This window comes from Podarcis cretensis (assembly GCF_951804945.1).
Source record: "Podarcis cretensis genome assembly, chromosome: 1".
NCBI lineage: Eukaryota > Metazoa > Chordata > Lepidosauria > Squamata > Lacertidae > Podarcis > Podarcis cretensis.
Window position 1 is genome coordinate 11,302,501 of NC_137170.1, and position 26,232 is coordinate 11,328,732.

The window sequence follows — 26,232 nt, forward strand, 5'->3', positions numbered from 1 at the left end:
CCTCTCTGGGATGATAATAATAATAATAATAATAATAATAATAATAATAATAATAATTTATTTGTACCCCGCCCATCTGGCTGGGTTTTCCCAGCCACTCTGGGCAGCTTCCACAAAGACCAAAAATACACTAAGATGTCACACATTAAAAACTTCCCTGAACAGGGCTGCCTTCAGATGTCTTCTGAATGTCAGGTAGTTGTTTATCTCTTTGACATCTGATGGGAGGGCGTTCCACAGGGCGGGTGCCACTACCAAGAAGACCCTCTGTTTGGTTCCCTGTAGCTTTGCTTCTTGCAATGAGGGAACTGCCAGAAGGCCCTCGGTGCTGGACCTCAGCGTCTGGGCAGAACGATGGGGGTGGAAACACTCCTTCAGGTATACTGGGCCGAGGCCATTTAGGGCTTTAAAGGTCAACACCAACACTTTGAATTGTGCTCGGAAAGTACTGGGAGCCAATGTAGGTCTTTCAAGACCGGTGTTATGTGGTCTCGGCGGCCATTCCCAGTCACCAGTCTAGCTGCCGCATTCTGGATTAATTGTAGTTTCCGGATCACCTTCAAAGGTAGCCCCACGTAGAGTGCATTGCAGTAGTCCAAGCGGGAGATAACTAGAGCATGGACCACTCTGGCGAGACAGTCCACGGGCAGGTAGGGTCTCAGCCTGCGTACCAGATGGAGCTTGTAGACAGCTGCCCTGGACACAGAATCGACCTGCGCCTCCATGGACAGCTGTGAGTCCAAAATGACTCCCAGGCTGCGCACCTGGTCCTTCAGGGGCACAGTTACCCCATTCAGGACCAGGGAGTCCTCCACACCAGCCCGCCCCCTGTCCCCCAAAAACAGTACTTCTGTCTTGTCAGGATTCAACCTCAATCCATTAGCTGCCATCCATCCTCCAACCGCCTCCCGGCACTCACACAGGACCTTCACCACCTTCACTGGTTCTGATTTGAAAGAGAGGTAGAGCTGGGTATCATCTGCATATTGATGGACACCCAGTCCAAACCCCCTGATGATCTCTCCCAGCGGCTGCATGTAGACGTTGAAAAGCATGGGGGAGAGGGCGGAACCCTGAGGGTCGGCTGCACTAAGGGGTTTCCTATTGGGAAATCCGTAAGGGCTTGCTTTCCACGCTGAAAGCCAACCCCTCTGAAGACATGCATTCAATGCCACCTTCAGAGGGGCTCAGTTCAAGCTTTGCTTTGTCCATGTTTTCCTCTATAGACAGCTTTGCCGCTTTTGATTAGCTGAAGTTGTTGCCTGATGCCATAATGATGCCAGGTGATTAAGAGGTGGGCGATTGACCAGGATCCAACCCATTGACTGGAAAATGTTCCTGACCCCTGCTTCAGAAGCAGCTGGGTTCAGTCCCTGCCATTTCCAGTTATAGAGAGATGCTAAGGATTGGATCAGGGAACTGCCGCATGCACAGTTCCTCCCATGTATTTGGAAAACTCAAGTTAACCCTCTTTTTTAAATAATTAGTATGTGTTCCTCTTTAATAATATTTCCCGAGATCATGTATGCGAAATGTTCTGATCATCCTGAGCATTATTTTATACTTCCTCCCCCAACCCATTCAAACTTCATCCAGTTGCACTGATCCTGCACCTTACCTTTTCAGGTTATAATGGCCCATATCAGCCCCATGCAGAAGGCAATTGCTGAAATCCAGTCCTATAAAGAGAGTCTGAGGTTACCAGGCCTGAGGATGCAACCCCTCTCTGTGTTCCAAAGAACAAAGAAACTTCTGAAAGAGCTGAAGACCTTAGAAAGAATTACCAAGGAGCAAAACGCACTGCTCGAGGTAAAAGCTGGAGTGACAGAAAACATCCTGTCATGTTAAGTAACTTTAATAATAATTATTATTATTATTATTATTATTATTATTATTATTATTATTATTATACCCCGCACATCTGGCTGGGCTTCCCCAGCCATTCTGGGCAGCTTTCAACAAAATATTAAAATACAGTAATGCATCAAACATTAAAAGCTTCCCTAAACTGGGCTGCCTTCAGATGTCTCCTAAAAGTCTGGTAGTTGTTCTCTTTGACATCTTTGTGACTGGACAAGAATGTGACAGTCGGCAAACAAAGCACCTGTCCGGCAGGTCTTCTGCATCTGCTTTTGTTGATTATTTCACCCAAGGCACAAAACTTTGGAAATGCCTGGATTTTTAAAAGTTAACTTCACAGTTGTGCATCGTGTGCATTTCAGTTTCCACAATTGTCTTCAAAACGAATCGTGTTTCCTTGTTCAGAAACAGACACCTCTCCTAAGCAGTGCAGTTCAGATATGAATCATGGCTGCACATCACACATTCTACATCACAGATCCACATCTGGACAGTCTATTTGCTTCTGCTGCTGCTTTCTTTATTGCTTCAACAATGATTTCCCTCTGCCTGTTTTGAATACTTCATCTGTAGTACCATCAATATTAGGGCTACCATACGTCCTGATTTCCCCGGACATTACAGGAATTTCATTACAGGGTCTTCCTAAAAAAATGCTCAACAACTGTTTTGGGGTGTCCTGGTTTTTACTTTCTGAAAAATTGCAACCCTGTATTCCCTAATGCAGCGAATGAAATATTGTCCTTCGTAATTCTTTTTTTTAATTTTTTTTAAAAACTTTTATTGATAAATGCAATACTTAACAAACACAAACCAGAACACTAAACACACTTATTATACACAGATACATACACCTCTCAGCTTAGATTACAAAAAAAAGAAAACAAACATACAAACTAAACATACAGACATAAATTTTGACTTCCCTCCACCTATATGTGGCTTCCTTTGTTTATTTTCTTCTTTTCGCTGTGTTATCAATATTACTTTTGACTATCTTATCTTATACCCATTTCTTCTTAATTTTTTACTCTATAAGTTTCATTCATTGCATATTCATATATATAAATACCAGAACAATGTTTTTTGATGTATTCCTTCATGCAAGTCCACTCCTCTATCAGTTTTTGGTCTGATTGGTGTCTTACCACTGCTGTAAGTCTTGCTGATTCTATATATTCACAAAATCTTAATTGCCATTCTCTTATTGAGGGAGGTTTTTTTTTTCTCCCTTCCAATTTTTTGCTATAATCATTCTGGCTGCAGCAGTTGCATATAAGAAAACTTTTTTCCTAGTGGCAGGAATGTCAGTCAATATAATTCCCAAGAGGTACGCCTCTGGTTTTCTTCCGTAATTCTATGAGCAAATGCAATTGCCTCTGCAGACGCTTAACTGTGAAGTGCTTCCATCACTCAGCGTAGACAATCTTTGGGCTGAATGGTGGCCTGACCTGTTACAAAGCAACTCCACCTCTTTTCTCTGTTTTACTTTCCTTAATGTGTTGACTCGTCCTTTGTGAGCTGGACATGGGTGCAGTCTGTGCAGTGTGGGTGTTCGATGGTTTATTAGGTTACGGGGCCATGTGTTCCACCGCCCACTTCGAAACAGCTAATAGTAATTACTGTTTTACAGCCCATTGTGAAAGAGCTGGAAGAGAGCGAGCAAGAAATAGACTCTCTGAAGCAGTTCCAGTTCCTGAGGAGTGGCTTAGATGAATTGGCTACAGAAATCCCATGGCCTGCTCAGGCTGCCTCCTACCCAGAGGTGAGGTTTGCATCCCTCCCTCCTCCATCTGTGCTGGATGCCTGCTGAGCTCTGAACTTAACTGCAGTGTCTAAAACTCCCATCAGCCTCAGTCAGCATGGCTGGTTGCCAGGGATGATGGGAGTTGTAGTCCCAATGATAACAGGTTGCCTACCCTTTCATCATTCTTCCTCTGGTGTGTTCCAGTGTGTTCACTGGCTCTTTCCAGAGTCCTTCCCTCCCTGCTTCTCCATCTGCCGCGTAAATTAACTGGAACCACCCAGAGTGCTAATTGTTTTTACATTTCTCCAGCCTGCCAGAAGCTAATTGCATTTCAGACTCAAAACTGTAAACAATGGGAAGGGGCGGTTCCAGAAAGAGGTGAAAATTTCCTAATTGGAAATTTTCCAACTGGAGGAGTCAGCTGCAGAAAAGATGATGCAGAGATAAATAGAAAACATGGCCGAATTGTATACTCTTTTCTTTTATTTTTAAAAAAGCAGACAAATGAAACAGCCGTTCTCTTTTGAAGCTTAGGAGACTGGAATAGATTTTGGAACCCAAACTTATTAGCAGCTGCTAAAATAACAACATGTGTGTGCGTTGAAACAGATGAATGTGTTAAACTGAAATCTTGTTAAGGCTTTGGGAGGACTGGAAAAGGACGAAACAGTTTCATTGAAAATGGACTTAAGGTTATAATGTAGCCTTATGAGGCTTTGCCCTCGGGTGGGAAAAAATATTGCGCCCGGGAAAGGGAAAATGGGAGTCAACAGACACTCAAGGATTAGTTTTGGAGAAAAAGCTTTATTTCTACCATCCATGAACTGGTAGAAGAAGCAAGTGTGATAGATTCACAAACAAACACGGGTTCACAGTCATTTGCACAGAGCATATATTCCCCTTCCAGTTCCCTCCCCTTTCTCCTCCTTCTCCGAAGTCCTGCCCCATGTTGAGTTCCCCTGAGCATGAACAGAAAGCTCCTATCTTTGGGACTATTGTGGACTCTTGGCACCCTTCCCAGGAAAGGGGAATGAGAGCGGCTCAGCATGTCCAAAGATGTTGCAACTGAATGAGATAAAAATCAGTTCTCAGGCTTGAGTATTCTTGGCAATGACAGAGCCTATTTATTAGCCTTTTGAAGCCTTTTTGTACTGATAAAAGAATAACATTTTTCCTATGCATCTTATGAGAAAAGCAGAGAAGAGCAGAGAAAAGCTGTTTTGGATTTTTTTAGAAGACAAAAGGAATTTTGGACAGTTTTGAGGCCTGGTTGGGGGGGGGTGACTTCGGGCCTAGGTGGGGTCACCTGTCCTCACCTCCTTCAATAATACTAGTTAAAAGTATGAGAAAGCAGTTTCCTCGGAATTCACTAGGACTTAGTTTAGTACAGCCATACCTTGGGTTGAATGTGCTTCAAGCTGAGCGCTTTCAGATTGCGCTCCGCGGCAACCCAGAAGTAATGGAGCGCATTAGTTCCAGGTTTCACCGCTCACGCATGCGCAGACGCTCAAAATGACGTCACGCGCATGCGCGGAAGCAGCAAAACGTGACCCGCGCACGTGCAGATGCACAGTCGCATCTTACATTCCATTCAGGATGCAAACGGGGCTCCGGAACGGATCCCGTTCGCATCCCAAGGTACCACTGTATTCTGGTACACATTGTATAGCATATACTAATATTAATATACCCCTTCTCAGAATGTGGATCCTAATGTAGCCATAATGTCACCACACACAGAGAAAGAGAAGCAACAAACAGGCTTAGGGAGAAATCAGAAGTTCTCAGAAACACAACACATTTTTAGGGAGGTAACAAGGGTCCAGAATGATGATTGACTCTTGGCAGAGTTGAGGGAGGGAGCTAAAATTGAGTATGTAAGGGAGAAACAGAATGGAATGTTCAGAAAGAGATTTTGGGTTGGTGGGAGGAGCACTCCATGCTTCAGCTTTTTGTTGCAGATCCCAGAATTTTTTGAATTTTGATTCAGACAAAAAACAAACAAAACAGTTTTACAGTTTAGTTTCTTCAGATGTATGGATATTACATTAGCAAGCATTGGGCTCACTGCACTCTGAGCTCAACACATTGGGATCCCATTCTGTAAGGGCACAACAGCAGGGGAAGTGCTGGTCAGGTGGGGAATGGCCTGTGCCCTGTGCCCTCCTGCCCATGCAGTGCCAGCTTTAATAAGCCTGTAGCAGCCATTTGGAATAATATCAGGTGGTGGGGTGGCACACTCTTCTTTCTCCTGTGAGCAGCCGAAGGGGAGCTGTTAAGGAAGAAATGGGGACTCAAATGGATTAGATGGATAGAGGGGAACACGAGAGTATACTATATAGGTGGAAAAGCAAGGAAATGACTAGGCCATGCAGCTATGCTAATACCTTTCGGCTCTCCAAATTACAGCAACATTAGTAGCAGTGTCACATTTCGCACCTACTGCAATGTATATACTAGTCTAAAGCCCTAATTAAATTGCATAATTGCCTGGTGGTTAGGATGTTTCCTTCCTACATACAAAAATCTGTTCAGTGAGGACACAGGAACAGAGAAGCAGAGACAGGGAAGGATGCCCTGCTTGCATTTTCTTGGGGTATTTTCCGGCTTCTTGTGTAAAAACTACACAGACCTCTTAATTCCTGGTTTTGTGCCACTTGGAATAGGAGGGAAATGATGTTGTTGTTGTTTTAAAAAAACCTTCTGGACTTTCAGGAAGTGCTAGTGTATTATAGTTGACCTATCTAGATTAGTGACTGAGCCTGTCAAAGGAATAACTCCTGAGCATTCACCCTCCAGGAATTCTGCTCCCACAAACCTCACATGTCCATTTGCCACCCAGAGTGGTGCTCTTTACTGAAGCTCCACATTGCATGGCGTGCCATGGCTGGTCAAAGACGCATCCAGAAGGCTCTTGTTTTCATGCTGAGGCCTTTGCTCTGGTTTTCAGCAGCAATGGGGCGCTACTTCCGTGTAAGACAGAGAGCCAGTGGGAACCACGGAGATCAGGCTCCAGTAAGATGCTATAAACTATTTGCTGTTTCCTTCTGTTTTTGCGCTTCCCCTCCCTGCCCTCATGAAAAAAAAAGTCACATCTGAGCATCGTTGTTCCTTAGGGCGAGGAGATGGAAGACATAAAGCAGCGGATCTCCCTCCTTTGCCAGAGGAAGGAGGACATTCTCACGAGGATGAAGAATTCCTTGGTGGAGCTACACCAGAGGCCAGAGCAGCCTGAACTAGAGGAGGATATTTTGGAATCCCCAGATCCGGAAGAACATGGAGCTGGTGCTGATTGGCAGGTAAGTGGATACCGATCCAGTGTGGTGTAGTGGTTAAGAGCGGTAGACTTGTAATCTGGTGAACCGGGTTCGCGTCCCTGCTCCTCCACATGAGCTGCTGGGTGACCTTGGGCCAGTCACACTTCTCTGAGGTCTCTCAGCCTCACTCACCTCACAGAGTGTTTGTTGTGGGGGAGGAAGGGAAAGGAGATTGTTAGACGCTTTGAGACTCCTTAGGGTAGTGATAAAGCGGGATATCAAATCCAAACTCTTCTTCTTCGAGCGGTTTTGTAGGAGTATGTTCAGAGAAATGAGGAGGCCCTTCTAGATACTGGTTATTTTAGGCCGGATCCGCTTCTTACCAGAGTTTCAGGTCCATTTGCCACACAAAATGGCGTCTTTGTTTTGTGTATATCCCCAGCTCCATTGTAGCTTGTATTAAGGGTCATTAGTTTGTATGTTTCTCCTCCCTCAGTTCCACATCATTAGATGGAAGATGTTGGGGAAGTGTATGATGCAGGGAACTGGGGAAGAACCAAACATAAACATGGAGATAGATCTGGTGGTAAGGATGTAGGAAGGCTGCTGGATCTGGCCAATGGTACATCCAGTCCACCATCTTGTTCTCAAATTAGTCAACCAGGTGCCTCTTCTGGGAAGCCTGTAATGTTCAGAAACCAAAGTGTGGCTTCTGATTCGCTACAGGAAGCTCCTGCAGCCAATCGGAAGCCCCATCAGACGTTTGCCTTCCAAAAATAGTTTGCAAACCAGAACACTCACTTCCGGGTTTGTGGTGTTCGGGAGCCAAAACTTTCGAGAACTAAGCTGTTTGAAAACCAAGGTACACCTGTAGTTCCAGTCTTCAATATTGTGGAAATTTGCTGCTGGGCTTTCTGTTTCTATTTTTCAGTTGTTTCCATGCTACTGAGAAAAGGTATCAGTAGTTTTATACGTTGCAACTGTGAACTCAGAAAGGAAACAAAATGCTTGTTGCTTACAGATACAGTGGTGCCTCGCAAGACGAAATTAATCCGTTCCGTGAGGCTCTTCGTATAGCGGTTTTTTCGTCTTGCGGAAGCAAGCCCATTAACAGTTTAGCGGATTAGCGCTATTAGCGGTTTAGCGGCTTTTAGCGGATCAGCTGATAAGCAGCTTATCAGCGGATCAGCTGATAAGTGGTTTAGCGGCTTAGGGAAAGGGGGGGAAAGGGGGGGAAACCCGCAGGAACTCGCAAGACATTTCGTCTTGCAAAACAAGCCCATAGGGAAATTCGTTTTGCGAAGCGCCTCCAAAACGGAAAACCCTTTCGTCTAGCGGGTTTTCCGTCTTGCGAGGCGTTCGTCTTGCGGGGCACCACTGTACATCAGATAAACAAACTCTTTAAGATGGATAAACAAATTGAATTTGCAGAACAAAAATCCCAATTCACAAGGGATTTATTTGATACAGTAAAGTAAAAGTATTATCAAAAATGTACAACCTGCTTCTATAGAGTGGGATACAAAAGAGGAATTTGTGAAATCAAGTATGACTGAATGGGGACAGGATGTGGGTCGTAATGTTGATTATGAGCTTTGGGAGAATTTATGGATGGTAAATATGAATTTTATGGTGTATTACACATTAAAGCAAAATATGATGAAAATGGCCCACTGGTGGTATTTAACACCTGCCAAACTAGTGAAAATGTTTTTAAAAAGAGAAAAGGTAAATGTTGAAAATGCAATGAAGCAGAGGGATCCTTTTTCCACATGTGGTCCTGTAAAGTAATCAGGGAATTCTGGGAGTAATTTACAATGAATTAGAAAAAGATATTCAGATAAAGGACGCGGGTGGCGCTGTGGGTTAAACCACAGAGCCTAGGACTTGCCGATCAGAAGGTCGGCAGTTCGAATCCCCGCTACGGGGTGAGCTCCCGTTGCTCGGTCCCTGCTCCTGCCCACCTAGCAGTTCAAAAGTACGTCAAAGTGCAAGTAGATAAATAGGTACCGCTCCAGCGGGAAGGTAAACGGTGTTTCCGTGTGCTGCTCTGGTTCTCCAGAAGCGGCTTAGTCATGCTGGCCACATGACCCAGAAGCTGTACGCCGGCTCCCTCGGCCAATAAAGCGAGATGAGCGCTGCAACCCGAGTCGGTCACGACTGGACCTAACGGTCAGGGGTCCCTTTACCTTTACCTTTATTCAGATAAACCTTCCCAAAAAAGCCCAAGGCATTCCTTTGGGGAATGGTAACAACAGAGCTCCCTACAAAACAAAACAAAAAATTATTATATGCCACCACTGTGGCTAGAATCTTATTGGCACAAAGGTGGAGAATGAGAACGAAGGAAGAGTAGCAGTTTAAAACGCTTGAATATGCTGAATTGGCAGGCATAACGAACAGGGAAAGAGAAAAGGACAATAAAGAATATAAGGAGGATTGGAAAATGTTTTTTTTAATATTTTAAGAACCAGTATAAACAAGTAAATAACCTAGCAGGTCTTGAGTAAAAGCAGCAGAATTAGGAGCTAATAGAATTTAACAGCAGAAGAAATTCGAAGATTAAAAATTTGGAATACCCGATTTAACAGAAAAATAAAGAAACCAGGAAAAGGGTGAAAGGGGAGTCACCAGGTATTTTGTTGTACGTTGAGACTGGTATGAAAGCTGTACAATTGGGGGGTGGACAGAAGGGAATGTGTGAGAGAGATATATTTGCCTCTGTACAGTGGTACCTCAGGTTAAGTACTTAATTCATTCTGGAGGTCCGTACTTAACCTGAAACTGTTCTTAACCTGAAGCACCACTTTAGCTAATGGGACCTCCCGCTGCTGTCATGCCGCCGGAGCACGATTTCTGTTCTTAACCTAAAGCAAAGTTCTTAACCTGAAGCACTTTTTCTGGGTTAATGGAGTCTGTAATCTGAAGCATCTGTAACCTGAAGCGTATGTAACCTGAGGTACCACTGTATTAAAAATGCAAGTACAGTGGTGCCCCGCAAGACGAATGCCTCGCAAGACGGAAAACTCGCTAGACGAAAGAGTTTTCCGTTTCGGAGGTGCTTCGCAAAACGAATTTCCTATGGGCTTGCTTCGCAAGACGAAAATGTCTTGCGAGTTCCTGCGGGTTTTTTCCCCTTCCCCCCCCCTTTTTCTAAGCCGCTTATCCGCTTATCCGCTAAGCTGATAAGCCGCTAAAAGCCGCTAAGCTGCTAATAGTGCTAATCCGCTAAGCCGTCAATGGGCTTGCTTCGCAAGACGAAAAAACCGCTAGACGAAGAGAATCGCGGAACGGATTCTTTTCGTCTTGCGAGGCACCACTGTAAAACGAAAACGAAAATGCTTGTTTTACATGATTGCAAGGTGGAAGTTGTTATCAGTGGTGGTTATACTAAGGCAGGGCTGGGGAAGCTCTCACCTGTGGGTCAAATTTGGCCCACAGGCCTGTTTTCCCTAAACCCTGCCCACATGCCCTGCCAGTTAAGGTCATAAGTCTCTAGTACTGGGACTGTCGGGTACTTAGGAAGCACTGCACAAGGGACCTTGGCAGGTTGGTGGGACAGCTCACCTGTCAGTCATCTAGCAGCATCATGACATCCGGTGACTGGCAGGTGGGTTGACCCACCTGCCATAGTTGGCCTGCTGGCGTGGGACCAGATAGCAATTTGGTCCACTGGCCCCAAAAGGTTTTCCCCCTACCCCGTCCCAAGGCAACCAGCCAGCCGGTTTTCCTACCCCACCCAACTCCCTTTGATTGTCATTGGTCATTCATGGTTCGTTATAGCATTTGTTTATTATTGGTTTATTACACTGGAATGGGAAAAAGAATGGCAGGGTTGGTTAGGGGACGTCTTTCAGATCACCTCGGTTTCTCATTCACCCCTGGAACGCATGTAAACAAATCAGAAATTGAAGTTAGTTTGTGGGGTTTTTGCGTAAGAGAACTGATATAAACCCGCTTTCCCCAACTGGTGCCTTCCAGATATTTTGAACTACAACTCTCCTCCCCTCCAGTTATTATTCTTGTTAATTATTATGTCACTTAGGTGCCAAAATGGCTTCTAAGTGGTTCGCAAGTATAAAATCAATACGTAATTAAAATACATAGTAGCAATTCGATTGGGGTATCAAAAACGTCCATAATTGAAACATGTGCTAAATTTACAAAATATACAACAATGAAAAAGCATGACCATGAAAGCAGTTTTAAAAGGGTAAAGGTAAAGGTAAAGGGACCCCTGACCATTAGGTCCAGTCGTGGCCGACTCTGGGGTTGCGGCGTTCATCTCGCTTTATTGGCCGAGGGAGCCAGCGTACAGCTTCCTCGTCATGTGGCCAGCATGACGAACCAGAGCAGGGCACGGAAACACCGTTTACCTTCCCGCCAGAGCAGTACCTATTTATCTACTTGCACTTTGACGTGCTTTCAAACTGCTAGGTTAGCAGGAGCAGGGACAGAGCAATGGGAGCTCACCCCGTCACGGGGATTCGAACCGCCGACCTTCTGATCGGCAAGTCCTAGGCTCTGTGGTTTAAAAGGGTACAAAACAATAAAACCAGAAGTTCACTTCAAGGAAATGCTTGCCTAAGCAGGTGTTTTCTTCAGGAGGTAGTGGAATGCCAACACTGGTACTCTTGGGAGTTGTAGTCCAAAATATTTGTTGGGCTCCAGGTTGAGAGAGGCTTTTGCAAACAAACCACGTTGCTAGATGGTTTGGCACTAATCAGAGTTGTTGAGACTGTGCTATTTTGCACTGGGCATTGATCCAGCGTACTTTATTTAAGGTCTATTGACTTTGAAAGATAGATGCAATTTTAAACCCCGTTGAAATCTATGGGATTTAAAAGCGCTTTAATATTTGGTTGGCTCAGGCCCTATTAATTTGTCTGGATTAATTGGAGCTTTACACTCATGAGAAACTGACTGGACATTGAACTTTGGGGAGGACTTGAATGAAAAGTTCTTTTCGCAACTACAAATAACTGGGCTGTATCTGTGTGTGTACATTTTAGCCGAAAAAGCGAGGGTCACTGTCTCTTCTACCTTCCTTGGTTGAAGAAGCTGAGGACAATTCATTCCACAATGAAGTGAGTATAATGCAGAATTGGTTGGATTAATTCCTCAAAGAGTGACTAATTGCTTCACAGAGTTTGGTGGCAAATTCCTTACAGTGTACTAGGACACCCATTTTAGTTATCACAGGAGCTGCTGAATTGTCCATCGTTTCCATCATTTTTACGAATGCATCACATATAGCTCAGAGCTTAAAAATGGGAGCTTTTTGTGAAAGCTTCTGTGAGCAATCTTTTGGCAAGTTTGTGGTGAGGGGTGTGTTTCTGTGAAAGGACGTGAATTGATTTTAAAAAAGTTGGTTCTTTCATCAATTTGGCAGGGGGACAATTTGGTGAAAGGATCTGTAAGTCTTTGCCCATTCAAAGTGAGAACAATGCTGATCCAAGAAGACTGTTTATGGAAGATTATATCCTGGCTTTGTAAGCCAACTTCTGGATGAGCCTTTTGGCCATGCGCATAGCCCCTCTGTTCCTTCCTTTTTGCAAGCAAGGAAACAAACCGAAAGGTTTCCCACTAACCATAGTTTCTTGTATCACACAAACTGGGAAACTGTGGTTAGCATATTTGCAGCAAGCCCGAATACCTAGTGAACACCAAACCATAGCTAAAAATCCTGGCCTGTTCTAACACTGCAAATAATAGTTTACAGGTTTGGGATGAAACAGAAAATGAGCTGTGCCTTCCTAGAAGGCTTCTGCCTCGTTGGGAAGTGTGATGAAACACTCGTCTGTTGCATGACTGCAATGTAGCTTCTTGTGCAAAGTTAAGAGTCTCCCCAGTTCTGCTTCTTCCTCTACTCACCATTGACACATGGCACCCCCAGAAAGTTGCCTACAAGGGAATGTGGCTCTCAGGCTTAAAAAAGGTACCCCGAGACACCATCAAAGAAAAAACATTTCTTCATCTCTGCTTTTCTTTGCAGGCTGTGGATGCTGAGGAGCCTGACCAGCAGTTAATTTCTTTGTCTCCGCAAAAAGCAAGAAGTGGTGAGGCTCTTGGAAGTCATAGCGAGGTAGGTGTGCTAACTTTGGGTCCATTAAAGCTATCAGATTGTTACCAGAAAATTGCTGTTGAAAATATCACGATCAGATTACCTGTTATACCAGCAAATCGAAATGAAAAATGAAATGAAAGAACCTGAAGGCAGATAGGCTGCATTGTGCAGTGTACGTACGGTCATAGGATTTAAGCCATTGTCCCCAATCACTTGCCTGCCAGCTGCTTTGGACTACGACTCCCATCATCCCTGACCACTGGCCAAGCTGGCTGTGGCTGATGGTAGTTGTGATCCAAAATATCTAGAGGCCATCAGCTTAGGGAAGGCTGGATTAGAGAGAAAGCCTATACAATAATCCATCATGCCGAAATGTAGATTCTCTACATAACATCCCATCAAAGGTTAATCTGTATTTTTAGTTTAGGAAAAAGACAAGCGAGGGGAAACATGCTGCAGGTTTATACACTGTCAAAAGTGAATAGGGGCAACTTTTTTCTCTGTCTTTCAAGCCTTAATGGTGAGAGATTTAGGACAGATAAAAAGGAATTTGTTCTTCACACACCACGTAGTTTTCTTATGGAATTTGCTGTTCGCAGGATATTATTATTATTATTATTATTATTATTATTATTATTATTATTACAATTTATTTGCCTGCTCTTCACCTAAGTTCCCAGGGCGAGTTAGAATGATTCAAACAAATTGTTAATATTAAAGAACACTATTAGTAAAGGTAAAGGTACCCCTGCCTGTACGGGCCAGTCGTGTCCGACTCTAGGGTTGTGCGCCCATCTCACTTAAGAGGCCGGGGGCCAGCGCTGTCCGGAGACACTTAGAATCATAGAATCATAGAATCATAGAGTTGGAAGAGACCACAAGGGCCATCGAGTCCAACCCCCTGCCAAGCAGGAAACACCATCAGAGCACTCCTGACATATGGTTGTCAAGCCTCTGCTTAAAGACCTCCAAAGAAGGAGACTCCACCACACTCCTTGGCAGCAAATTCCACTGTCGAACAGCTCTTACTGTCAGGAAGTTCTTCCTAATGTTTAGGTGGAATCTTTTTTCTTCTGGTTTGGAACCATTGCTCCATGTCCGCTTCTCTGGAGCAGCAGAAAACAACCTTTCTCCCTCCTCTATGTGACATCCTTTTATATATTTGAACATGGCTATCATATCACCCCTTAACCTCCTCTTCTCCAGGCTAAACATGCCCAGCTCCCTTAGCCGTTCCTCATAAGGCATCGTTTCCAGGCCTTTGACCATTTTGGTTGCCCTCCTCTGGACACGTTCCAGTTTGTCCGTGTCCTTCTTGAACTGTGGTGCCCAGAACTGGACACAGTACTCCAGGTGAGGTCTGACCAGAGCAGAATACAGTGGCACTATTACTTCCCTTGATCTAGATGCTATACTCCTATTGATGCAGCCCAGAATTGCATTGGCTTTTTTAGCTGCCGTGTCACACTGTTGGCTCATGTCAAGTTTGTGGTCGACCAAGACTCCTAGATCCTTTTCACATGTACTGCTCTCAAGCCAGGTGTCACCCATCTTGTATTTGTGCCTCTCATTTTTTTTGCCCAAGTGTAATACTTTACATTTCTCCCTGTTAAAATTCATCTTGTTTGTTTTAGCCCAGTTCTCTAATCTGTCAAGGTCGTTGACTTCCGGGTCACGTGGCCAGCGTGACGAAGCTGCTCTGGCGAGCCGGCACCAGAGCAGCACACGGAAGCGCTGTCTACCTTCCCCCTATAAAGCGGTACCTATTTATCTACTTGCACTTAAGAGTGCTTTCGAACTGCTAGGTGGGCAGGAGCTGGGACCGAACGACGGGAGCTCACCCCGCCGCGGGGATTCGAACCGCCAACCATGCGATCGGCAAGTCCTAGGCGCTGAGGTTTTACCCACAGCGCCACCCGCGTCCCAAAAAGAACACTATTACACAATAGTAAAAGCAGTTTTGAGCCACTTAAAATTAGAGAAGTATGGTGGGCCCTAACAATGTACCTCTCAAGAGAGCCAGTGTGGTGTAGTGGTTAAGAGCAGTAGTCTCGTAATCTGGTGAACCAGGTTTGATTCCCCGCTCCTCCCGCTCCTCCACATGCAGCTGCTGGGTGACCTTGGGCCAGTCACACTTCTCTGAAGTCTCTCAGCCCCACTCACCTCACAGAGTGTTTGTTGTGGGGGAGGAAGCGAAAGGAGAATGTTAGCCGCTTTGAGACTCCTTAAAGGGAGTGAAAGGCGGGATATCAAATCCAAACTCTTCTTCTTCTTCAAGTGTGAAAAGCCAGGGCAAAGCGCATTCGTTAAAAGTTGTCCAGTGAAGGTGTCAAGACACACCTCTGAGGGAAGGGAGTTCCACAGTTTAGATGTGCCGATTGCCTCTAGCTCAGGTGGTTTAAAAAGAGGATCAGATAAATTCATGGCGGTTCTATGCATCGGAGTCATCAGAGCTCTGATGCTGCAATCCTGTACCCTCTTACCTGGTAGTAAGCTCCAAACTGAACTCACTGAGACATAAGTAGACATATGTAAGGTTGCACTGTAAGAACTTGTTGCTGGGAAACAGCAGTGAAGAAGGATATTGCCATCAGGTTAGGATGGAGGAGAAACTGGCTTTTGTTTGCATTTTAGTTGTAGTTTGACACCACCTGGAATAAATCAGTCCTATCTCTAGTTGCAGAGCTGAAAATCTTCCTTCCTTCCTTCCTTCCTTCCTTCCTTCCTTCCTTCCTTCCTTCCTCCCTCCCTCCCTCCCTCCCTCCCTCCCTCCCTCCCTCCCTCCCTTCCTTCCTAATTTTAATTGTTTTTATTTTATTTTAGCCCCAATCCTTATTCATACTAAACCTCAAAAGCAGCGCAAAGAAATCATACGCTGGCATATAAACCAGCTTTGAAGTGCAGAGCGTAGAATCTTAACCGCACGCACCAGAAAAACACTTCTGGTGTGTGTGTCCCGCTGGGATAGCCACCTAATGAACTGTGAGTCAGCAGACTTCCTGTGTGATCTGAGGTCTACCTGTGCAAATGCAAATCGGCTGCTAAGAAACCTGTTGCACCAGATCACGGGACTCTCAGCCGGCACTTGGGCTTACTTTTCCTTTCCTTTCTCCCCTAATCTGCCCAGCTCGTGCTGCTTTCCGAGAGCACGTTAGCTATTTTTCAGGCTCGCAGATCTTCCAGACTTTGGCTTTTCTTCCCCACAGGGCAAAGCCTCCTCCAGTCGAGTCACAAACACTGCTGAGTGCTTATTGGGAGATTCAGAGGAGCCTGTGGGTGCCGGTGGGCCTGACTCAGAGCTTGCCCGGCTCCTCCATGTGTGGCAGGCACAAATTGCTGAGCTGGAACGGTGGCTAGACCAAACGAAAGAGTCCCTGGGATCAGGAGGCCAGACCCGCCAAATGCAACAGACAGTGGAGCAGCGTCTAGCTGCCTGCCAGGTAAGCTGAGCTGAGCGGGCCAAAGGTCGCTGTTGCAGTTTCGTAAGCCAATCACTTTTGCCTCTCATTTCGGTGCGCCTACATAACGCCTGCAGCCTCGTTGTTCCTGCTTCTGCCTCTTTTTGTGTGTATGACGCTGCTGCAGTAAACAGGGACTGGCTGGATTCCTTATAGGGGCACACAGAGAAGGGCGCTTCCCCCCTATGTTCTCAACTGGCTTCTTGTCTGCCAAACCTAGGCAGGCCCCAGGAGTTACCTGCAAATACAGGCTATGTTACCCAACCACAAGTGAATGCAGGGCCAGAGCAGGAGAGACACACCAGCCAGGGACATATATGTGCATTTCCTCCTACAAGCCCCCTCTCTCCCGCCAGTTTTCCCTCCAGCCGGGCTCTGAGATTGGAAAGCAGCCCAGATTTGAAGGGAAACGGCTTCCTTCAGCGAAGGGGGACTGGAGAGTGGCTAATTACTCCCCATACTGCTTTTTCCCTGTAAAGGCCTCCTACTCCCTTGTATATTCATGTTAGCTGGCAAGCTTGGCATTGAAAAGGACTGGTAGTGGATGAAATGCCATTCTGCAGCAGCCAAGGGGAAGGGGGCACCAAGTTCTTATCAATGATTTGTTTTGTGTTTTGTTTGGAGACAAAGGTCGGCATCCTGCAGACACAGTGCTGCCAAACGGCCAGCATTTGCAGAGTGCTGCTGGCCGGGTAGTTGCTGCATCCCCCCCCCCCCTCTCCAGTGCTGGCTTGCAACACCTGCTGGGAAGGGTCATGAAGGCAGAGCATTCACATCCCGAGAATCTCAACTTTCGTTTTAAACCACCACCAAGTTTCTAGTCCTTATTGCTTTAAACTGCATGGACAGTGCCTAATGAAATCTCCCAAAGCCAGCAGGGTTTCTAGTGATGTGCAGCAGGACTATCATGCCCTTTTTATATTGTAAACTTCCCTGTGAGCTTTGGATAAAGGGTGGTATAGAAAATTTAATAATAATAGTAATAATACCCTGCATATCTCAATATGCACCCTCCCCCTCTGCCCAATGCTTAAAACAGAATAATTTGCACAGACATTCATACCAGTAGCAGCATGCAGTTTTTCTTGGCGGAAAATTTAAACCAAGTCACTGCTAAAGTTAACCGTGGGGGTTCTTCTTCCAGTGCACAGTAGAGAATGCACACCTCTGCTTAGGCTCCAGGAGTTCCTTACATTTCAGATGTACAAATCATGTTTGCATGACAAATAAACTCTCTAAAACGAAACCCAACTTAACCTGACTCAGCTGCAAATAATTAAAGCATGATGTGTTACATATGGAAACCAATTAAAAAAACAAGCCCATTCCTAATTCATCTCCAGAATTGTAAAGCTGCCAAAAGAAGGATGGAGAGCAGGTTTCTGCAACATTTCTGGAAAGTGCATTTCTGGTTCCAGTAAGGGGCCAGAGATGTTTTCCCATGCCAGAGATGTGCTCCCTGCTTGGAGGACAGAGACTGTGTACAAGGTATAATGCCCATACCACATTCATTATTTCGCTCAGAGAATTCTGGGTGCTGTAGTTTTCCCAACACAGGGTTAAAATTCCCAGCAACAAACTACAATGCCCAGAATTCTTTAAGGGATTGAACATGCTTCACAAGCGCTGTAAAGGACGGTGCGTATGCAACCCAGCATCTGCTTCCCCTTCTTCCCTACATTTTTGAGAATGTTCTCTCGTGATTGTAGCATATACAGTGGTGCCCCGCAAGACGGAAAACTCGCTAGACGAAAGAGTTTTCCATTTTGGAGGTGCTTCGCAAAACGAATTTCCTATGGGCTTGCTTTGCAAGACGAAAATGTCTTGCGAGTTCCTGCGGTTTTTTCCCCCTTCCCCCCCCTTTTTCTAAGCCGCTTATCCGCTAAGCCGCTAAAAGCCGCTAAACCGCTAATAGCGCTGATCCGCTAAGCCGTCAATGGGCTTGCTTCGCAAGACGAAGAAACCGCTAGACGAAGAGAATCGCGGAACGGATTCTTTTCGTCTTGCGAGGCACCACTGTACTTCTACAGTCTTCTTTATCTTTCCCTTCATAAACTTCAGCCTAAAACCCTCTAGACAGCATTCTGCTTCCAAAATGGTTAATTCCTCTTCTTTGGCTTAAGACCTTAATCTTCATCCCCAACAGAAAGAACACCATGGAGACCTATCCAGAGAACATGAGTGTGTAGAGTGGTTGCACCTAAATTAGCTTGACTGTATTTGTGGGTGTTTCATATACTGATACTGAATTCATTCTCGTGAGTGTGAATCCAAAATGCAAAGGAGAGCATCGACAGGCTTTGATACTTTGCTGTTGTGAAACCTGCCTTCACTTTGGCTCCCCTCACCAGCCCTGACTTCATGCAACTGTAGGGATAACAACAACAACAACAACAACAACAACAACAACAACAACAACAACAATTTTATTATTTATTTATTCCTCGCCCATCTGACTGGGTTTCCTCACCCACTCTGGGCGGCTCCCAACAGAACACTAAAACAGAATAAAACTTCAAACATTAAAAACTTCCCTAAACAAGACTGCCTTCAGATGTCTTCTAAAAGCCAGATAGTTGTTTATTTCCTTGACATCTGGTGGGAGGGCATTCCACAGGGCGGGCGCCACTACTGAGAAGGCCCTCTGCCTGGTTCCCTGTAACCTCACTTTTCACAGTGAGGGAACCACCAGAAGGCCCTCGGAGCTGGACCTCAGTGTCCGGACTGTGATTCAGCACTACACATTTTCCAAAGGGAGCCACACAATGACAGCCACACACTTGGCATCTCCCCACTGTCAACATCTAGATTGTAGGCCTTTCAGGGCAGAGACCTACCTTTTGGGGTTTTGTTTCTTTGTTTAGGCTGGTGGTTTTCAACCAGGGTGCTTTGAATGATGGTCAGGGATGCTGTGAGCAACACTGGCCTCTGTCCCTCTTTTCTTTCCTTTCCTCCCTCCCTCTTATGCCCTCTTGCGTCTCTGCCTCCCAAAGGCTTGCACGGCTTAGGACCCTTGTACCTATGGGACCGCCTCTCCCGGTATGCCCCACGGAGGACCTTAAGGTCCATAAACAGCAACACCCTAGAGGTCCCGGGCCCTAAGGAAGTTAGATTAGCCTCAACCAGAGCCAGGGCCTTTTCAACACTGGCCCCGGCCTGGTGGAACGCTCTGTCTCATGAGACCAGGGCCCTGCGGGATCTGATTTCTTTCCACAGGGCAAGAGTTGTTCCACCTGGCCTTTGCCTTGGAGCCAATTTGATTCCCCCCCCCTTCTTTTTCCTTTCTCCTCCTGTGATGAGGCTGCATTTTAATGTTTCAATATTTTAATGTTGTATTTTAATCTTGTTTTTAAGTTGTATTCATTCAACTTGTTTTTATTATTGCTTGTTAGCCGCCCTGAGCCTGGCCTTGGCTGGGGAGGGCAGGGTATAAATAAAAATTATTATTGTTGTTGTTGTTGTTGCTGCAGCAGCCCTGGCTACAAGCTCCCCAGGTGAATGGTGCCTCTGGGGCTGGCCAGGGGGTGCTTGCTTCCCAGGCCCCTGTGGGGCAGTGTGAGGAGGCACTTCTCTTTGGGGCAGGGGGTGGGGTGCAGCTCAGGGACCAGGGGCGGCAGCAGCAGTTGCCTGGAGGACTCCCAAGGAGAGGGGAGAAGAGATGAAGGTGAGGGGCTGCCAGCTGCTGGCAAGGGGTGACATAACTGGGCTCCTGAGCCCCACAGGGGTGCCGCAGAAAAGAATGTACAGTGGTGCCTCGCAAGACGAAAAGAATCCGTTCCGCGATTCTCTTCGTCTAGCGGTTTTTTTGTCTTGCGAAGCAAGCCCATTGACGGCTTAGCAGATTAGCACTTTTAGCGGCTTAGTGTCTTAGCGTATAAGCAGATAAGCGGCTTAGCGGCTTAGAAAAAGGGGGGGGAAAGGGGAAAAAACCTGCAGGAACTCACAAGACATTTTCGTCTTGCGAAGCAAGCCCATAGGAAATTCGTTTTGCGAAGCACCTCCAAAACGGAAAACCCTTTCGTCTAGCGGGTTTTCCGTCTTGCGAGGCATTCGTCTTGCGGGGCACCACTGTAGTTCGTCAAGGGAGCTGTGAACCCCAAAAGGTTGAAAACCTCTGGTTTAGGCTATTTAAGAATCACCCTTTTCCCAAAGTAGCTCAGGGCAATGTGCAACAAACATTTAAGCAAAAGAGAGTGAACATCAATAGAAGCATATGCAGGCTTAGAAGTGAGCAAATTGTTAAAACACTGTTACACAAGTTTATTGTGAGGATTATACATCCCTTAGTCCCATTGTTAAATGTTATTCAGTAAAGTGTAATGCACACCGACAGAAATGTTAGTGGCTGCATTGGACCATTAAAGGAAAGAGGAATAGAAGAAAAAAAAACCTCCAAAATGAACAGTAGGGTGAAACAAGTAAGCAAGCTTTCAGATTTAATCAGGAGGACTCATGAGTTGTCTGTATGTTAAGCTAGTAACATAAAGTGTGTGGGGGGGTGGGGGCAGGGAGAAAGAAAAAGATAAATGAAATGCAAAATCCTAGCCTGCAGTTCGGAATAATCAGATGGGATGGGAAGGCTGAATGCCGACTTAATTAGGTTTGGGCTTGCTTAGGGCAAAAAGGTATCTGGTTGCGCCAGAGATTACAGGAAAAACAACAAAGACCTGGAGCACCTTTGAAAATGCACACAGAGTTATTAAGGCATTAACTTTTGTGGTGCTCCGGGCCTCTGCTGATGTTTGTTTGCTGCAATGGTCTAACAGGGTTAGTCTTCCACAAGACCACTGGGGTGTTGAAGTTGCTGCAGAGCAGTTTGCAAGTATCTGTTTGTCTCTTCCTCCTCTGACACCCGCCACATATACATATATGATTTTGTCCCAAGGGAGAAGGGAAAATGAGTCTGGATTCACCCTCCCAAACATTCCTGTTACCAGCCTTTGCCCTAATACAGAGCTTGGGGTGTTTTCAGTAAGTAAACTTTGCAGTGATTTTTTTTTTTAAAAAAAGAGAATGATTAACTGCTTGACTTTCCAGGCTATCTTATCAGAGATTGAACAGAAAGTGGCGCGCCTATTGGAGGACTGCAAAGACAGGCACACCGGCGAGGGCCCTGGCCTCCATCAGGAGGCAGAGAGCCTGTCTTCGAAGCTGAGAGATGTGAAATGCAACTTGAAAAGAGTGCAGGGCATGCTCCAAGGGAAGAGCACAGAAGAGCAGGTAAAACGAAACCAAGAGAAGCAAGGCCACTGTGAGAGTCGATGTTGTGCGCATGTGTTCGTGTGGTGACGCCGGGGGCATGCGCATGCTGCAGTTTGCAAAGCTTTCGTATCAGTCTTACTATATACCTGTTGGAACAGAGTATTCTGCAAAGGGGCATGGCTAGCTGGCACACGGAACAGGAGCAGCCTGTGTTGCCACGTCTTGTTGCAGGGAGAAGTCTCAAACCCCTTTGAGCAGCTGCAGGAGACCTCTCTATTTGTGCAATCAGTTTGTTAACACAATTCTAAAACTTGTGAGAAGAGGACGGGGTGAGGAATTCTGTCCTACACTGGTCGTGTTGCATGTGGCCTTTCTCAGATTGGGAGGTGAAGCCCCCTGTGCCTGTTTGGTTGGTTTTACCATATTTTTCGCCCCATAGGACGCACCGGCCCATAGGACGCACCTAGTTTTTTTTGGGGGGGGGAAATAAAGGGGGGGGGAATTATTTTTCCCCCAGGCGAGGGGCTGGGGCGGGGGAAGCCGGAGCTTCCCCAGCCCCCAGAACAGGCTGCTCTCCGCAAGCCGTGGGAGGGCTCCCGCGGCTTGCGCAGAGCTACCCGAAGCCCCGGCGCTACTGCTCAGCGCACCCAGGCTTCGGGATGCAGGCAGCTCTCCGCAAGCCATGGGAGCCTGGCGGGATCCCCCGCGGGCTCCCAAGGCTTGCGGAAAGCTTCCTGAAGCCTGGAGAGTGAGAGGGGTCGGTGCACACCGACCCCTCTCACTCTCCGGGCTTCAGCGAAAGCCTGCGTTTGCCCCATAGGACGCACACACATTTCCCCTTCATTTTTGGAGGGGGGGGAGTGCGTCCTATAGGGCGAAAAATACGGTAAGTCGCTTTGGGTTGCCATGGGCAAGATAATTCAACAAATCCAATAAATGAGAATAATTATTTGAATGCTTGTAGAGGCTCCCACAGTCTGGGAGCCTAAATAGTCAGGATTCCAAACAATGCAGGCTCCTTGTTAGTGTTGGAAAATTCCATTTCACCTTAAGGAGCAGACATGTGGAATTGTTGCATGTCGCATGTCTGTTTACATACCAGCACAGCTTGCTGGGAACTTCCGTTGTGTGTATAGCTTTTGCTTTTTACTGTCTCTCTGAGGAGAAGAAAGGGAGACGACATGTTTTCTTTGTCCTGATTTATGCTTAATAAATCTTTAGCTGTCAGTATGTTTCCACAAGCCTCACACCTGTTCTATTTGCACAGTATTTTCTGCTAATGTAGTGTGCTCAGGCTTTTGAAGTCTGAGTCATTGATTTATGTCGCACCAGAGATTGGGGGATTGTCACGGCTGGAAGGGCATGATCCAGCTGGGGGCTAACCAGCTGGTATCTCGACTCCTGAAGGATGCTGACAGTTAGTTGTGTGATATTTTGTAACATGGAGTTTTTTTAGGTTGGGTTTGTTTGTTTTTTTGGTATTTGGATCTTTATGAGCTTGAGGTTGTAAACCACTTAGAGATTCCCCACCCAAAACATCTGTAAGTGGTATATAAATTGTCTAAGCCAATTCATTATTATTCAGGTAATCTGTGTCCGAGTTCAAAATTTAGCATTAAAAAACTACATTAAGGCGCTCTCACCTTTCTGTCACTGCAATCTTATGCTAAAAAGTTCCTTTGACCTGTGTGCCTCTCTCTGCAGATCATCCCTGAGGAAAATACCTCTGAGGAGCTCCCTCAGCCCTTTTATTTTGACCTCTCTGATACATTCCCGCTTCTTACCTTGGACCAACCTCTCTTCAGTAGGCAGAATGGTTTAGAGCAGCAGCAGGTAAATCGGCTCCCTTTCCCCCTCCTCCACAACACGGCAAGATAGTTTTGCTGTCTATTGTTCTGCCTTATTTAATTTTGCCGCCTCTTGTATACATCTCACACGTAAGTGCCTAAACAAGCGCCTTCTCCACGTATCAACCATCTTGGGTCCGATGCTCAGCAGATGAGGCCTTGTTGGTGGTTGCACCAGTTGGAGTTGAAACAGGACAGGGCCTTTCTGGCGGCTGCTCCCATTTATGAGATTCTTTTCCTAGCGAGGGGCATCTGTCAACCTCATTACTGACTTTCAGGAGGAATTTAAAAACATTCCTATTTTACCGAGGCTGAAATACAGTGTTAAGTTCGGCAAAGAGGGGACCCTCTTGGGCAGGAGTCAGCAAACCATTTTAGCAGGTCCACTGTCCTTCAGACCTTGTGGGGGGCCAGATTATATTTTTTTTTGGGGGGAATAATGAATTCCTATGCCCCACAAATAACTAAGAAATGCATTTTAAATAAAAGCACACATTCTTCTCATGTAGAAACACCAGGCAGGCCCCACAAATAACCCAGAGATGCATTTTAAATAAAAGGGCACATTCTACTCATGTAAAGACATGCTGATTCCCAGACCATCCGCGGGCCGGATTTAGAAGGTGATTGGGCTGGATCCGGGCCTTAGTTTGCCTACCCATGTTCTTAGAACTCCCAAGAACATGGGTAGGCAAATCTCCCTCAGAAATTTGGTGGGTGGCCCAGAAGAGAGAATTCTCTTTGACACCCCAAAATTGTGGAGTGCCTTTACCACAAGCGACATGTCTGGCATCTTCACTATGCAGCTTTTGGCAAACGCGGAAGACGCACCTCTTTACCCCGGCCTTTTAAAACTGAGATGTGTGTTTTCAGGGCATGCCCTATTCCTGTGACTTTAACCTCTTTTAACTGTTTTTCATTTGTAACATGAGGTTGTTGTAACCAGCCATGGGGCCTGCTGCTGAAGGGGGTCAGTATGAAGCTGTTGTTATCATTGTTACCGTCCGTATCAACTGTATTCATCTTCCTTCTCTGTCTAGAAATCCTAGTAGAGGAGGAAACCAGTCCCCTACCCTCAGGACTCCCAGCCTGAGCCATACTGCTCCTGCCACCAAGACAGTGAAAGGGGGCAAGACATTGCTTTCAGAAAACCCCAATTTTTCACGTTTTGAGTTTTCCTCTGTTTCTCTTCCTCACTTGCAGGAGCTGCTGCTGCAGCTGTCAGAACAAAACAATCTTGTTGACTTCATTGACGTGTACATGGAGAAGATGCAGCCGCAATCTGGGGATGGCAGAACTCTGGAATTGCAAGCAAGGTAAAAAAACAAAACAAACACACTCCTCAAGTTTGTTGTGAGAGGATCTGCCTTGCGTGCAGAAAGTCAATCCCAAATTGAGTCCCCAGCAATCCCCAGTTGGGGCTGGGAGAGACCCCTTGCCTGAAAACCTGGATAATCACCGCCTGTCAGTGTAGACCAGTGTTCTTCAACCTTGGGCCCTCAGATATGGGTAGACTATAACTCCCATGATCCTTTGCCATTGGGCTAAGCTGGCCGTGGATGATGGGTGTTGTAGTCCATCACAACATACCTCACAAGGGAGGAGGACAACATATACCACCCTGAGCTCCTGGAGGAAAGAAGGTGGATGTACATACAATAAATAAATAAATGGAGCTGTTTTCAATAGGGTTTTTTTTTTTACATTTTCATTGATTTATGGATTTTATAATGGTATATTTTGTTGCGATAGCCTGCTCTGTGACCTTAGGGTATAGGATGTGTAAGAAATCAAATATATTTGGGTTCAGGTTGTCAGGTTTAGTGAAAGCCCAGATTTTGGATACTTCCTCTCTTTGAGCAGGTTAAGTAAACCAGACTGTGTTGTGAACAGTATTATACTGAGAGCCGTTGGTTTTTCTCTCGATTATTTTATCTCATAGCAGTCTGATGCGCCGATCTAGTCACGAGGCACCCAGCTCTGGAAGTGAGCCCCTTGGTCTGATTCCCAAGGACCAAGCAGGTGACAAGTGGCAACATTTGCAGGAGGAGCTGCTCTTGAAGATGAACCCTCCTCACTGTCAGTTCCCTGAATCTCAGGTTAGTATACTAATTCGCCCATCCCATAATAACAACAATTTCCAGAGGCGTAGCTGTGTTAGTCTGTTGCAGCAAAAACAAGACGAGCTGTGGCACTTCAACAGCAAGCAAATTCCTTCAGCTCAGTATTATACACCTTTTTGTCAGGAGTTCAGCCTACACTCGAGTAGGACCCTGGCAGAGACACATGCCCGACTGGCATGTTCCCTCCCTCCTGGTTGATGGCTCGAGAGCTTTATAAGCTTTCTTCAGCCCAAACATCACAGCGACCGATACCAACCGACACCGGCACACTTAGAGATCCGCAGAGTTTGTGCAGTTGTGTAACACACCTCAGCAACTCAGCATTTTGGCTAATCTACTTTATTTACCGTATTTTTCGCTCTATAAGATGCACCAGACCACAAGACGCATCTAGTTTTTGGAGGAGGAAAACAAGAAAAAAATATATTCTGAATTTCAGAAGCCAGAACAGCAAGAGGGATAACTGCGCAGTGAAAGCAGCAATCCCTCTTGCTGTTCTGGCTTCTGTGATAGCTGCGTAGCCTGCATTCGCTCCATAAGACGCACAAACATTTCCCCTTACTTTTTAGGAGGGAAAAAGTGAGTCTTATAGAGCAAAAAATACGGTACATATAAACACACACGGAGCACTGCAACATGGCTCCCTCTCTCTCTCTAGCATCAGACAGCAA

The 26,232-nt window shown here is 45.9% G+C and overlaps 1 protein-coding gene across 6 annotated transcripts in view; it reads left to right on the forward strand.

Annotated features, from left to right (window-relative positions):
* SYNE2 (spectrin repeat containing nuclear envelope protein 2) overlaps positions 1-26,232 on the forward strand; it is a 269,050-nt gene that overhangs the window by 146,671 nt on the left and 96,147 nt on the right. For all 6 annotated transcript variants that reach the window (XM_079978462.1, XM_079978464.1, XM_079978461.1 and 3 more), the window contains exons 58-67: positions 1,627-1,809; positions 3,494-3,625; positions 6,724-6,906; positions 11,877-11,951; positions 12,860-12,949; positions 16,138-16,371; positions 21,427-21,609; positions 23,296-23,424; positions 24,642-24,754; positions 25,381-25,537. In XM_079978462.1, coding sequence (XP_079834588.1) covers positions 1,627-1,809; positions 3,494-3,625; positions 6,724-6,906; positions 11,877-11,951; positions 12,860-12,949; positions 16,138-16,371; positions 21,427-21,609; positions 23,296-23,424; positions 24,642-24,754; positions 25,381-25,537 — 1,479 coding nt within the window. The remainder of the gene's footprint in view (positions 1-1,626; positions 1,810-3,493; positions 3,626-6,723; positions 6,907-11,876; positions 11,952-12,859; positions 12,950-16,137; positions 16,372-21,426; positions 21,610-23,295; positions 23,425-24,641; positions 24,755-25,380; positions 25,538-26,232) is intronic.